The sequence below is a fragment of the Poromitra crassiceps genome, assembly GCF_964638095.1.
Source record: "Poromitra crassiceps genome assembly, chromosome: 2".
NCBI classification, from domain to species: Eukaryota; Metazoa; Chordata; class Actinopteri; order Beryciformes; family Melamphaidae; genus Poromitra; species Poromitra crassiceps.
In genome coordinates, this window is record NC_139624.1 from 55004691 (window position 1) to 55020290 (window position 15600).

At 43.0% G+C, this 15600-nt stretch overlaps 2 protein-coding genes across 2 annotated transcripts in view; one reads left to right on the plus strand and one right to left on the minus strand.

The window, feature by feature from the left end:
• The window catches only part of orc5 (origin recognition complex, subunit 5), a 33301-nt gene extending 25711 nt beyond the window's left edge, over nt 1-7590 (minus strand). Inside the window, exons 1-6 of the mRNA XM_083651002.1 lie at nt 7509-7590; nt 7199-7374; nt 6933-7025; nt 4895-5080; nt 3533-3607; nt 1282-1393 (exon numbers count right to left, since the gene is read on the minus strand). Coding sequence (XP_083507128.1) covers nt 1282-1393; nt 3533-3607; nt 4895-5080; nt 6933-7025; nt 7199-7312 — 580 coding nt within the window. The 5' untranslated portion in view covers nt 7313-7374; nt 7509-7590. The remainder of the gene's footprint in view (nt 1-1281; nt 1394-3532; nt 3608-4894; nt 5081-6932; nt 7026-7198; nt 7375-7508) is intronic.
• Nucleotides 7591-9187: 1597 nt separating this feature from the next.
• Nucleotides 9188-15600, plus strand: part of lhfpl3 (LHFPL tetraspan subfamily member 3) — a gene marked incomplete at both ends in the record, with an annotated part of 83091 nt that continues 76678 nt past the window's right edge. Inside the window, one exon of the mRNA XM_083662525.1 lies at nt 9188-9620. Within this exon, the coding sequence (XP_083518651.1) occupies nt 9188-9620 (433 nt within the window). The remainder of the gene's footprint in view (nt 9621-15600) is intronic.

The following is a 15600-nucleotide window of genomic DNA, read 5'->3' on the forward strand; positions in this document are numbered from 1 at the left end:
ACTGGAGGATGTAGTGTTAGTCTGTGAATAATAGTACCTTTACTGTAGTAACACTGGATCATGTGTTTGTCTGTGAATAATAGTACCTTTACTGTAGTGACGCTGGAGGATGTAGTGTTTGTCTGTGAATAATAGTACCTTTACTGTAGTAACACTGGATCATGTGTTTGTCTGTGAATAATAGTACCTTTACTGTAGTGACACTAGATCATGTAGTGTTTGTCTGTGAATAATAGTACGTTTAATGTAGTAACACTGGATCATGTCGTGTTTGTCTGTGAATAATAGTACCTTTACTGTAGTGACACTGGAGGATGTAGTGTTAGTCTGTGAATAATAGTACCTTTACTGTAGTAACACTGGATCATGTAGTGTTTGTCTGTGAATAATAGTACCTTTACTGAAGTGACACTGGATGATTTAGTGTTTGTCTGTGAATAATAGTACCTTTACTGTAGTAACACTGGATCATGTCGTGTTTGTCTGTGAATAATAGTACCTTTACTGTAGTGACACTGGAGGATGTAGTGTTAGTCTGTGAATAATAGTACCTTTACTGTAGTGACACTGGAGGATGTAGTGTTAGTCTGTGAATAATAGTACCTTTACTGTAGTAACACTGGATCATGTAGTGTTTGTCTGTGAATAATAGTACCTTTACTGTAGTGACACTGGAGGATGTAGTGTTTGTCTGTGAATAATAGTACCTTTACTGTAGTAACACTGGAGGATGTAGTGTTAGTCTGTGAATAATAGTACCTTTACTGTAGTAACACTGGATCATGTGTTTGTCTGTGAATAATAGTACCTTTACTGTAGTGACGCTGGAGGATGTAGTGTTAGTCTGTGAATAATAGTACCTTTACTGTAGTAACACTGGATCATGTAGTGTTTGTCTGTGAATAATAGTACCTTTACTGTAGTGACACTGGAGGATGTAGTGTTTGTCTGTGAATAATAGTACCTTTACTGTAGTAACACTGGAGGATTTAGTGTTTGTCTGTGAATAATAGTACCTTTACTGTAGTGACACTGGAGGATGTAGTGTTTGTCTGTGAATAATAGTACCTTTACTGTAGTAACACTGGATAATGTAGTGTTTGTCTGTGAATAATAGTACCTTTACTGTAGTGACACTGGAGGATGTAGTGTTTGTCTGTGAATAATAGTACCTTTACTGTAGTAACACTGGAGGATGTAGTGTTTGTCTGTGAATAATACTGTAGTACCTTTACTGTAGTAACACTGGAGGATGTAGTGTTTGTCTGTGAATAATAGTACCTTTACTGTAGTCAGGGAAATGAAGCAGAAGGGGTTCAAAACAGCCGGTGTTGGGTCTGAACTTTTCCCAGACGATTTCACTGAGCAGGATGACGGTCACATTGTCCTCACCCTGAAAAGAACAAGTCCAACTGTGACAGAATGTATATACAAAAACACATGAGAAAGCCTAGGCAACATCAATTTAATTAAATTCAAAATACTTTATTATTAGTTAGTCCATTGAGGGGCAATTAGAGCCAGGCATGGTGCAAACACGTACATACTGTACACAATTAATTCATACACATTTAAGAAATAAACAAAGAGAAAAAAATACACAAATTTGACAACGTTAGACCAAAGATTATCAGCAGCGATCCGTCTGCAGTTGGCCAACAATATTCAGCAACACCACAAAGGCATACAGTCAATTAATAAACGTTGGCTATGTCAATTTGTACTTTTTTTATTCATGTTATCTATTATGTGCTATCTAAATGGATATCTAATTTTCTTTCATCATGCTGCAAGAAAGTGCTCTGTGGCCGTTACAGGTGTGTTACAATAAACTTAAATCTAACGTCAATTTAGCTAACAATTACAATAAAGCTTTATACCCAATAACAATCATTAGCTTATCAATGACCAAATAATCTTTAGTTCAAGCCCTTAACCTAGTCAGTAAATCCCTCCTGTTAACCTTTTACAAGAGAGCCATGTTATTGGCAGAGCAAACATTGTCATCCTGTAGGGGTGCTCCGATCCGGCTAACGGCGGGTTTACACATATGCCTAGAGCGACGCTTAAAGCTAAGCTTTAAGCTACGTCTACGCATATAGGCATGCTTCATGCACGCTAGGCGCCTATTTGCGTTCACACAGGACGCCACACTGAAGCCCCGCTCTGCGCTACGCTGATCACATGAGCAGCGGTTTTTTACACTTTTCAGATCTGATTTATAGCATGGGTGAGTCCTCTTTTTTATTGCAATGTGCAAGTGACATGTCTGTCTATTTCCTGGCCGGCTGTAATTGTTATTTTCCCTCGGGTAATCATGTGACTATGAGTCATCAACACCATGAGTGATACATGCATTGAGACAGGGGGGGTATATATACATCTGACAGAAAAGACGTTAATAGAGGAACACATGAAGGACAGCTCTCCTACTATGCACTCGTTAATTCGCGCTCCACCCTCCCTTTTGGGCAAACTCGGTAGAAAATATGGCCCAAGTCCGTCAGAAACAACAGCCAGCTTGACAGTTCAGCGCGCCTAGACGCTGAAAAATAGAACAGACGCCTAAACGATAAATGCAGCGCAGCGTAGGCGCAGCGCGAGCGTGGCTTCAGCGCAGCGTGGCAGCGGTATGTGTGAACGCTCTCTTCTGTTAACAAGGACGCCTAAATTTTATGCGTTGCTTAGGCGTTGCTTAAAGCATCGCTCTAGGCATGTGTGAACCCGCCGTAAGCCACGATCCGATCCGATTCCGATTCCTGGCATCACGATCCGATTCCAGAATCGATTCTCGATTCCAACGATTCTTGATTCCAGAATCTAGAATCGATTCTCAATTATGTAGTTTTATATTGCAATAACACACAAAGGCAAATCTAAGAAAAAAAAATGACAAGTGTATAATGCTGAACTTCAAATTCAACTTCTGAAGTATTACAGTCAGGGCCTAAATTCATTTTGCAATATGAGTGGGTTAATTGAAGCGTAAGTATCAGTAAGTGGCACGGGATTCTCAAAGCCTGTGTTGAGGGTCATACGAACAAAAATGCACTCTTGAAGCTAAAAAAAAATCCAAAACCAACAAGTTAATTATTTACATTTTTACTTCAATGTAGAACAGTCATTTCTTACACATGAGATTACCCTTTTACTTATGTCTTTCATTAAAATGCTGTGAGTGACTCATAGGAGCCCTTGTGAACGACATCCTCAACACGCTCAGCTCCAGGTCAATTACAAGATTCCCTGCCTACCAACACAAGGGTCGCAGGTTTGCGCCCCTGTGTTACCTCCGGCTTGGTCGGGCGTCCATACAGGCACGATTGGGTGTGTCTGCGGGTGGGAAGCCGGAGGGTATGTGTGTCATGGTCGCTGCACTGGGTGTGTCTACGGCTCTTCCCAGATCGGCAGAGGGGGTGGGGCAGCTAAGGAGTTACAACTAAGGAGAAAATGGGGGGGGGGAATCTCAAAATAAATAAATAATAATAATAATTATATTAATAAAATAATAATAAAAAAAGGTCATGCTCACCAATTCCTGCAGACGCAAGAGAGCTGGGAGGAGATTGGCATCCATGTCTCTCAGAAGCTCGGCCTTTTCCATCACCTGCAAAGAAACACGGCTGTGCTTATATTGCTGCTGTTTTCTACTATGCATAATCAATAAGTCAGAGGTTGTGAATTGGCGTTTTATAGTGTGCCTTGGAGTTAGCTCATTTTCATTTAAAAAAAATCTAACAAAAATATGAAATTAAAACAAACTACTGTATTGGCAGAAGATCACACATATTTCCTCCAGGGTAATGAGTCTTTTTTTGCATCTATTTGCATATGCTCCCACTATTAATATGATCATACTTAAAGTCGAGCTGAACCCAAAAATGACTTATTTTATTTTAGTTCAAATACCTGGGTATTCATATTCAGTGCACCTATTTAATAATGTATACCAAAAAAAAAATCACAAAAATCTAATTTCTTTAGTTTTTCACACTTTTTCACATCAAAAGTTTATTTTTCAAGATTTCATTCATAACAGTAATCTACAGTTTGCTGACATCACCTAGTACTATCAAATTTCTACCCCATTTCAACCAATCATATCACGACATGAAGTCAAATCTTCATTCCAGGATAATTTTCTGTTCCAAATGAAGGGGAAAATGGCGCCTAGTGCCTGTCATCTGGCAGAATTTCTAGCCCATAAACTAACTACTAACTTGACCAATTATGCAAACTAAATCAAACGGTAATGTCTAAGAATGCAAAGAAATGTAACTAGCTCGTTAAAACTTGCATTCCAGGAATATTATTTACTGCAATAGCGATAATGGCACGCGCCTCCGAGAGCCTGGTTGTCAGAGGTCGCACCTCGGAGATTCCAGGCCGACGGGCTGCACTCTCCGCTCGGCAACACGAAGGCAGCTGGTTGCCTGCGGCTCGCTGAGCTCCACTCAGCCACTAACCTCGCGTCAGCAGGCTCTTCCCGAGGAGAGCGCCACAACACGCTGAATCCCACTCGATTTGGAGGCGGAACACGCCAGGATTGGCCAAAGCCCAATCCAGTCCCCAGAATTGTCAAATTGTCAAATAAAATCATCGACATGATACTATGACCCGCCTCTCAACCTGTCATCTCAGACAAATTATGTTTTCAGTCTGAAACGGACTCCGACGCAAAGGGGTTCAGTTCGACTTTAAGTAACGTAATCCAAACAATAAATAATTCGATGTCCTGTGGATTATTGTGGTTTGCCAAAGTGTTGTCATCCTGAAAAAGGTCAAACACAAGTGAGCATTTCTCAAAAAATAAATAAATAATGACAGGCTTTATGAGAGGCCAGTTATTACAAGACAACTGAAAGAGGGGGGAACGTTTGTACATTGTACTCACAATGTATCGTGTCTGCTTGACAGGGGACTGGGAGCACTGTTGCCTGTAGAGGCGTACAAAGTCAGACAGGGAGGGGCTGCGTGGGAGCAGGGAGGCGGCATCACAGCCAAACAGGGACAGCAGTGCTTGTTCAAATAGCAGCGCGACGGAGACGCATTCAGCACAACTGACTGTGGCATGAGGCAGCTGGAGAGAGAGAGAGGGGAGGGATGGTGAAAGATTAGTGGGATACGTGTGTGCAGTTAATAATACACAATGTTTACATTGAGTCAGCTCTGTGAAATTCATTAGTTCCCGTGTTTTTAGATGCCCAGCGAGCACAAAACATTTTTTCAACGTTGATTTTTAGTTGAAATCTGGGTGATATTGGGTTTGAACGTCTAAGACCTAATTTCACCCTCTTTTCAACCGGCTAAAATGCGGTTACAACGTCAACGTGTCAAAAAACACAATTTGGTTAATCATATTGTTAAAACGTTTGTTGTAGCTTGAAATAGAGACAATATTGATAGTGTGTGAATTGGCATTTGTCCGATTTATTGTGTAACTGAGAGTTGAAATCTGGTCTACACAAACACTACATTTCAACGCATTTTATGTCACATGAAATATCATAAATAAGGGACTTTATAGGCTATGTGCTGCCAGCAAAAAGCTTCCAGGACACAATTAATACTTTAGCGCTATAAAATAATGAATTGAGTTCCTGCAGTAACGCGCATGTGCAAGTACTACTTAGTCGCTAGCTGTGACTGACTAGAGTCTAGTCACTAGACCAAACAAGTCTGCACCGGTCTGCACCCCAAGTGCAGAACGAGGTGCTCTGGGCACGCTATATTATTAACAGACTGTATAGGCTACAAGGCTCTGTCCCCCCTGAGTTGCCGGTGTCATGCCGAGTTTTGCACACCCGCCGAGAATTGCATCCCCACCTTCCGGGAGCATATTGTAATGATTTATACGGAAACTTAACTGTTTAAAAATGATATAATTGTCGGTAGACGTGATCTCCAAGCCAGAGGATCTGTCCTGGCTCATGGAGACTGACTTTGATGCATTAGATCCGCGTGGAGGTGACTTCCATGCTTGGGGCTCTCTTCTGGCTCATGGAAGCCGACTTTGGTGCTTAAAATCCGGGTACAGATGACCTCGAGACCTGGGGATCTCTCCTGGCTTTATGGAGGGGGGTGAAAATCTCGGCAGTTTGTACCTGCCGAGATTTGTATCCCTGTTTTTAAGTTAAAACAGTCTCAAAATATGGTGGGGGTGCAATTCTCGGCGGGGGTGCAAAACTTGGCATGACACCTGTCCACCGGTGTTAAGTGAAGCCTCTGAAGCCGTACAGACTACATAGACGCACACACACAGTCAACATAATTTTATTGTTACATAATATAATAGTCTGGCACACATGATATAAAATATACCTGTTCCTGATTGTTTAGCCTGTGGTGCCGTACAATCATGTACAAGTTATTTATGAGATAGTAATAGACTATATATGCCTGGAGCCCAGTATCTTTCTAGTGAACCTATAGCTCACTTCATAAAGCGTGTTGACCTGAATGCCGGAGATCCGCTCAATCAACGTCTGCAAATAGTGGGTGAAAAAACTTTCACTTTCAAACCTTCCTTGCACGTTTTTTCAACGTCTTTTCAACAGAAAAATACTCGCTGGGTGATGTCACAGCTCCCCTCTGCTGCTAATTGGTGTCACTTCTTGTAGGTAAGCATTGGGATCAAAATGGTGCACATGAAACAGCATTTTTCTTTTTAGAATAAAGCAAGCATTGATGGTCCTATTCAGAGACAGCAGCAAATAAGCATGTAGGGGTTCAGCTTCTTGCTAAAGGACACGTGGGTGTTGATGGACACATTTGTTGTTGTGGGGATCAAATCTGTGACATTTATGCAAAGGAAAACATTTCTAAGAGACTTCTAAGCACTAATTAATAAAGATTATCTAAGCCAGTGGTCACCTGTCTTGTTCATGTCAAAGTAACAACAGACTCCAATCTGAAAATATAAGTTCTCTCACCTCCAGTTCCTTCAACAAAGTGTGTATGACATGACTCTTCCCTGAGGCACGGTGACCATAGATGAAGATGGAGGGGTAGCTATATTGCTCTGGCTGTAAAAAAAACAAATAAAACAAAACAGGCATAATGTGCTAACATAATGTCAACCATGGCCATGACTTCCATGATCATTTGAAACTTTATACTGTCTTGTGACAAGACAGTATAGTCTCCATCTCCATTGTGGACACATCATTCTGCTCAAAGTGAGAAATACAAACGTTACCTCTCCCATAAGCGCCAGCAGCATCCCAGCTTGAACATCTCTGCAAGGCAACTTCTCTGCGACCCTGTGCAGCCTCTCCTCCTCGTAGCCTGGATGCTGCACCAGCGCTGTCATTCTGCTCTTCGCGTTACCAACCACTGCAGCGTGTGAGCTCTGAAGAGATCAGTGCCATGCGGCTAAAAACAAACGAGTCAACGTTAGCTTAGTTAGCGTTCCTGCACGTAAATAGAGAGCTGGGAATGACGGCGACGGGAGATGTCACATACGTATTTGCTGTAAATAAGAAAGGTGTATGTTAAAATAAACATACCTGAAAAAAGTGTGTGTGACAAAGTTAAACTGAAGTAACAAAATTAACTAAGCAGCAAAAGCAGCTGAATAGAAGACCGGAAGGAATTTCGCGCGCGCCTTCAGATTACGTCACAGGATTGTCTTGGTCATTAGCCAATCACCGCTAGGAATGGAACTATGGGTAATGTAGTTATATGGTCTACTAACCAGAGCGATGGCTCTGGGTTGCTGAGAAGGACTAGTAAGCGTTTGGATCTGGTAAGATTTGTATTTCAGGGACACACACACACACACACACACACACACACACACACACACACACACACACACACACACACACACACACACACACACACACACACACACACACACACACACACACACACACACACACACACACACACACACACACACACACACACACACACCTCGAATAATGTGCATTGGTTGGCTATGACTCTGGGAAAACTGTAAAAATAGGTTAGGCTATTTCATTGAATGGGGGGGGGGGGGGGTACTGAAAAAACATGCATGATAGCCTAACAGCAACTGTAGGCTATGGATATGATCATATGAACAAACTATTAGGCTATAGTGATATCATACGAAATATCACATATTTCCTATGAGCCTACTGTCCTAGTATGTGCCTGATATTTCCTATGATATCACTATCAGTAGCCCACACTATCAGTAGGCTGCTGATAGTGTTTTTAATGTTGGCAGTTTCTAGTAGCCTATAACACTTATCAGTGCATTTATCCCAGCGTCATTTGAATATTAAATGGAGTGAACAGGGGGGCAGGGCAGGGGTTAGCTATAATTATCTTTTATCATTATAGCTACTTAACTGGAGGCTGTTTAAGATTTCGCGCGTCTGATACTGAAACAACACGTCAGACCGGGATTAAGGGATGTGGGTGGCTCTAGCCTAGTCCTATAATATCCGAGGCTACCCTCCAGTCGCGGTTGCTGATGATGGTCTGTCGGCGTCGAGCAGTTACCGTTTAGATTTGTTTGAGCAAGATATCGTTGTGCCTCGTAGTAGTGATTTGCAGACCTGAACCTCCCTGGAATAATCTGCCCGGTTTTGTCGGAATAACAATCTGGCCACGGCTCAGGTAGGATAATTTAAATGTGAAGGCTGTAGAATAAACCTCTGTGCTTCTGAATGGAGGATGGGTATCGGTATCCTAGCATATGGATTGTTTTCCCGAGCGCATGTTTCGCTAGTGTAGTGTAATGGAAATCCAAGGGGGGAAACAGACCCAGACCGTGCCGCGGATGCGAGAGCGCAGTGATGCTGTGGGCGCAACTGGACCACGTAGGATGGACTTGAGCAAAAGCAGAGATTTTCAAAGACAGCTAAACAAGTAGAAGTTGTGTAGTAGGGTAGGCTACTACTGACCATGGATTTTAAAGGATCCGATGCGACAGATGTTAGTGTGGTGAACGCAGGTTAGCAGGGACGTGCATAGACATTTTGAGGGGCTGTTGCTCTATCGGTAACCTGAAAAAAGGACCCCCCCCCAAGCTTGGTGGAGAGTTCAGAGATGGAGCTGTCTCCAAAATAAACATTTTAATGGGCCTACAATTCTGTATAGCTTGTATACATTAATGTACCTTTAAGAATACCATTGTCCACACGGTTAGTAGTGGTAAATTGGCAACAAACATCTTATTCAAACTTACTGGAGGATGGTCCCCGGGGCCCCTGCTGTGTGCACCATGCTCCCTGCCTCAGAGGCCGCCAAGATCTACCAGACCAACTACGTCCGCAACTCCCGGGCCATTGGTGTGCTGTGGGCCATCTTCACCATCCTCTTCGCCATCGTCAACGTGGTATGCTTCATCCAGCCCTACTGGATCGGGGACGGTGTGGACACCCCCCAGGCGGGCTACTTCGGCCTGTTCCACTACTGCATTGGCAACGGGCTGTCCCGGGAGCTGACTTGCCAAGGCAGCTTCACCGAGTTCAGCACCATCCCCTCCGGCGCCTTCAAGGCCGCCTCCGTCTTCATCGGCATGTCCATGGCCCTGGTGCTCACCTGTATCGGCTGCTTCGCGCTCTTCTTCTTCTGCAGTACCGGCACCGTGTACAAGATCTGCGGCTGGATGCAGCTGGCTGCAGGTAGGACACTCTACTGCTAATGTTGTTGTTCATTACAGGTGGAAGTTCGTAAAACAGTTCAGTGGTTCTCAAAGTGCGGCCCACAGGGTTCCCTTGCAGCAAAATGAGGAATCCTTTAAATGAATAGTTCCCACAAAAAATATAATTCTATCATACTCACCCTCATCATGCCAAATGAAACAGGTGAAATATGTTAGTCCATATAACGCAGAGGGAGCTTGCCAGCACAAATTCATACCAGCCTTTGTCCAAAACAACTGAAGTCAGGGGACCTGTTCTTTAGAGTTCCATAACAAAAACAGCCAAACAATCACACGGAATAGAAAGCCATGATTTGTTGCAAATCAATCAGCTGTGAGATTTTCTCTAAATTGTCGTGTAAAGGTTTTTGTTGTTGTTGTTTTTTGGTGGGGGGAGGGACTCTGAAGAACTGGTCCCCAGTGTGTAACTTGACTTGTTTTGGAGAAAGAAGGCTGCTGTGGAGTTGTGCTGGCAACCTCCCTGTGTTATATGGACAAACTTCAACTTGCATAAGGGTGTGTAGATGATGACAGAATTTTCATTTTTCATTGAACTATTCCTTTAATTCCATTATCAGTTAAAACTGGAAATGGTCCTAATTATAGTAGGCTATGAGTGACAGCATTACTAAAGTAACACATATACTTTGACCAGTAACACAGTAATATAACGCTTAACCAATAGGATTTCGGTAATATTATGCCAGTTACTATGTCAAGTTATGCGAGTTACAACTTGAAACTGAGCTGCTGTCAGCTCCTCGTTAGGTTGCATTGAGTTACATTATGATGCATTCATCTACATCTAAAAATTTGTATTATTGGTCGAAGGTAAATTATAACAGAAGAAATTATATTAGAGAGGGAGTTATACACTAGTTCTAAGCAGCTTAAAATAATTAAAACCCCTAATGCTGAGACTTAAATAATCAAAGCTCTAAATAAAGATACAATAATTTCCTAATCAAATTGTGTTTTTATGCAAATAACCATTAGATGACAATGACAAAGTGAAATTATAGCTGCTGCTGGGCCCGGCCACAGCAATGTGATGTCATCACTGATGACATCACAATTGCTCGAGTGACATCACTGATGGCATCACAATTGCTCGAGTGACATCACTGATGGCATCACAATTGCTCGAGTGACTGATGACATCACAAATACAAGCTAATTGCCCTAGGTAATTAGGGCAATTAAGATGCTCTTTAGGCTATACATGGGGGTAGAATTCAACGTTTTGATGCACTGTGGGCTCAACTTTTGATCAATCAAAAATCTGTTTGATAGTGATAGAGGAGTAGGGTTTCATTAGTTTTACAGTTTTTGCAGTTTTGCGGTCTTTAGACTTCATAATTGGCCATAGGTTGCATTGTACAAAAGTTTCTCCTCATTTGGGCCCACATTTCGGTGAAAGCTGCAAAGCTGTAGCACGTATGCCTGATTTTTTTATGAATTTTCGGCTGTGCCGTTTTACGTGCGATCGGGCTGACACTTTCAGGGGCTGTAAAGAGCACCCGTGCGGGTGACCTGACAGAGCCGGATTTTTTAATTAGGTGATTGTCCTGATTACCTAATGATGTGATGACATGTCATCTTTCCTGGCTGAGGCATAAGTTCAGTGATGATATCATCAGTGATGTCATCAGTGATGATGTCATGTTCCAGACCAGGGGGTACCTAACTCACAGGGGGGTCCCCACGGTTCCGCTAGTATATCATCAGTATATAAATGGGAGCTAGGGCTCTGTCTGTCTAGTACTGTACTTTGGTGTATATTTGGGTATGTGTATAGGTATATTGATGTGTATAGGGTGGGTGAGGGTTAGGGTTGGGCGTGTGTGTGTGTGTGTGTGTGTGTGTGTGTGTGTGTGTGTGTGTGTGTGTGTGTGTGCGTGTGTGTACGCGCGCACATTTAGGCGCAGGCATGCACACGCAAGCATTTTTTCTCCAAGATGTGCCACTCCCTATACTCATTGTTACAAGTCTAACAGTAACACCATGCAACTAATTATGTCCATTGTGTAGTTTGTTTTACTTTACACATTGTAATAAGAAAACCCAATATATTTCCATTATAAAAAAAGACAAAAAAATACTGATCAATCAGTGAGATCACACACACACAAGGAGGCATTGTGACAAGTCTGATCAGTGATGTCACACACACAATGAGGCATTGTGACAAGGCTGGTCAGTGATGTCATAGACATACACACACACACACACACACACACACACACACACACACACACACACACACACACACACACTGATGATGTCATCAGTGATATCATAATGGGGCACACAGACACATAAAAGGAGGCATTGTGACATCAGTCATGCAATAATTAGTGAGCAACACACACACACACACTCGCGAACGTGCCAATAGGGCAGGCGAGCCCGAGCTACGGGCGATGCCACACAGTGGCCAAGCCTAGGCATCGATGGCTACTACATTAAAAAAATTATAAAAATCATATTCCTCATTTTCCTCATGTCCTTGTGCACAGATTTTGATTACCATCCAAAATTACATTTTTAAATAGCTGATGCAACTCAGCTCCATATCGGTCTCCACAATGCTTTGGGGGTGGCCTAAAGGATAGAGAAGTGAGCTTCAAGATTCAAGATTCAAGATTTTTATTGTCACTCCGTAGTACAAGTATCACTTGTGAAATTCTTGTGCTGTAGACTCCGTTACAACATAGTGCAGAATAACAGGGCATATAGGTGCAGGAAAACAAGGGAAGCAACAAGCAATAAGGCAGTAAAGCGATAAGACAAGCCAAAGACAGTGACATATTCACTGCACATAGGTGCAAATGGCATGGACATACTTTAAACATAATTAAACATAATTAACATTCTGTTTGCACAGGTGCAAATAGCATATACCTAATTAAACATACAATTAAACATTAGACATACGTAATGGTAGCAGCTACAGTACAGCACAGTACAGCTACTACACTATTTGTGTATGTTAAGGAGTCTTGTGGCCTGCGGGAAGAAACTGTCCCTCAAGCGATTTGTGCGTGCTTTTGGGACCCTGTATGTCCTCCCTTATGGTAACAGGGAGAACAGGCTGTTGTGGGGGTGGTTTGTGTCTTTGATGATCTTCAGGGACCTCCTGAGGCACCGCTGGTTGTACATTTCCTGCAGTTCTGGCAGCTCACATCCTGTTACGTGCTGGGCCGCGCGCCTCACTCTTCTTAGCGCCCTGCCGTCCATGGTGGTACAGTTCCCTTGTGACCGGAAGGTCGTCGGTTCAATCCCTGGTATGGCAGGATAAATCTGGGTGGGGAAAGTAAAAAAGCACCGCTTGCCCCTCCCTCATTACCACCACCGAGGTGCCCTTGAGCAAGGCCGTTAACCCCAACCATTCCAGTGGAGCTGCTCAGTCGCCAGGAGATCAGACTGGTTGTGTCAGCTTCCGGGTGTGAATGTGAACAGGGCACTTCTGATAAAGAGAGCATTGCTCTCAGTGAGACTCCGCCTGTATAAATAAAGGTAACAAGAAAAAGCTTAAAGGAAAATGACACTGAATGTCAGCATTCAACAACTTTTGGACAATTAGACAACACACACTTGCACAAATGTAATAACATTGATCTACTACCAATTGGCCTGTCATTCATATGATCTTTTTTTACATCTCTGCAAATTAATAGAGAGACAATAATCGACTAAGTATGCAGATGAAGGAGCTTATTTAGGAATTTAAAGGGTTGTTTTAAAACAATCTCCTGTGATGGTTTAGTTTTTCTTGTTCAGCAAGAAGCAAGAAAGAAAGATTTCTTTCCTGTAATAAAATAATCACACCAGTGTGCAGCTCCGTTGAAAAAACATAGGAAAGGATTGTAAAGGAGACTGATGCAAATGCCAGATGATTCTGATTCAGAATTATTTGCACCTTATTGAGAAGAATCAAATTTGTGGGTATAATAATCTCGCTCTACATACATATATATATATATATATATATATATATATATATATATATATGTCGCAATCTTTTCTTCTTTTTTTTGCCCGGAAGTAATTTTTTTCTTGCTTTGAACATAAGTGGCGTTTCAAATTTGACCAGATCCATGAATTTCAAACTATGTGACTTTAGAAACAGTGTGTTCGTGTGTTCTCTATAGCCGACATTATGTACTATATCCTGATTGCTCTCTTTTGTAGTTTGTATATCGGTTGTAAGTTGCTTTTATAAGTGTTACCGTCTACACAGTAATTCAGATATGGTAAAACAAGTGAAGAATACAGGATGTGTTAGGACAAAATAAGACATTTGAGAATGTCATCTTGGGCTTTGGGGAAAAACACATCGTCATTCCCCCCCCCCGCTCTACATTATGACATTTTATATACCAAACGAGTCGACTAATCGATTAGTCGATAAAATAATCGATAATTAAAATAATCGTTAGTTGCAGGCAGCCCTAGGTGGATTATGTTGGAGAAAAAGCACTCAGCAATGCGCCATGTTGCTCTGAGCTCCATCACCAGCCAGTGTTAATGAGCGGCACAGCCTGCCAGTTTGTGTCTTCGCAATCCCCCCCCCACACACACGTCACACACAGATCAAAGCTACTTCTTATTCCGCTTTCCCCAGTTTCCTCACCGTATCAAGGGAGCAGATCCGAGCATACTGTATGCAACATAGTCAGTTGAGTTGATACAGTCGGTTGATCTGCCTTGTGTTTAATGAGAGTGGGTACATACTGTGGAATGGGCGTTGTCTAGGGATGAAATGGTATGAAAATTTCATATCACGATGATAGTGGCCAAAATTTGGTTGACGATGGACAGTCTTTACCATGTTTTTCAATGTACTGCAGTGTCACAGTAACATAATAATAACAGTAACATAAAATATTATAATGATGGGCGTCTGGGTAGATTATCTGCCTACCAACACGAGGGTCGCAGGTTCGCACACCCACGTGTTACCTACGGCTTGGTCGGGCGTCCATACAGGCTTGGGGTTATGTGCCCTGGCCGCTGCACTAGCGCCTCCTCTGGTCGGTCGGGGCGCCTGGTCAGGGTGGAAGGGAACAGGTGGGAATAGCGTGATCCTCCCACGTGCTACGTCCTGCCGGTGAAGCTCCCTCCCCCTGTCAGGTGTAAAGAAGCAGCTGGCAACTGCGCATGTGTCGGAGGAAGCATGGTGCTAGTCTCGGCTCTCCCCAGATCGGCAGAGGGTGGAGCAGCGACCCGGGCAGCAGGGGGGGAAATTGGCCAAGTACAATTGGGGGGGGGGGGGGGGGTCTGAAAAACAAAACAAAACTTGATTTTTTTTTTTTTATAATTAAAATACTAACCGTCAGGAATTTGATCATGGTTTAGTACTCGTTTCATCCCTAGTGCTGTCAGTGATGTGAGAGGGCGATGACAGCAGGGGTTTCTGAGTTTGTTGGCGGCTCGTTGCTCCCTGTCTCCTAGTGAATAGTGATCATCACAGCGCCTCCCGCAGGCACGACCCGTGTCGGCATTCACCCCTGCGGCCGCCCCCTCCTCAGCCCTATCTGCCTCCCAGTCCCCATCCCTTCATCTCACCTCTCCTCCTCTGTCTCATTCGCTAAAAAAAAAGCCATGTTGAGGCCACTGTGAAATTGGCTATTAAGAGATTTGCAGGGAGCTGTAATTGGCAATATCAAGGTGTTTTCTCTCTCCAAGCAGTCTGAAATCCCAATGTGATTGTGAAAAAATCCTCCCGTGGCTTAAAGCTGTCAGATGTCATTTCAGGTGGTTAAGGGCTGCTGTGATGTGCCATCAAAAAGACTGAACATGCAGCTGAGAGGCACCTTTGTTCTTCACTGATGGGATAAGACTGAATGTTTGATGAGCCCAGCCCACTATAGCACATAAGAGCAGGATCTCAAGTGAATAACTAACAACCAGCTGAAACCAGCTGAAAGCCAAGCAGCAACGGCGTCTGTGTGAGG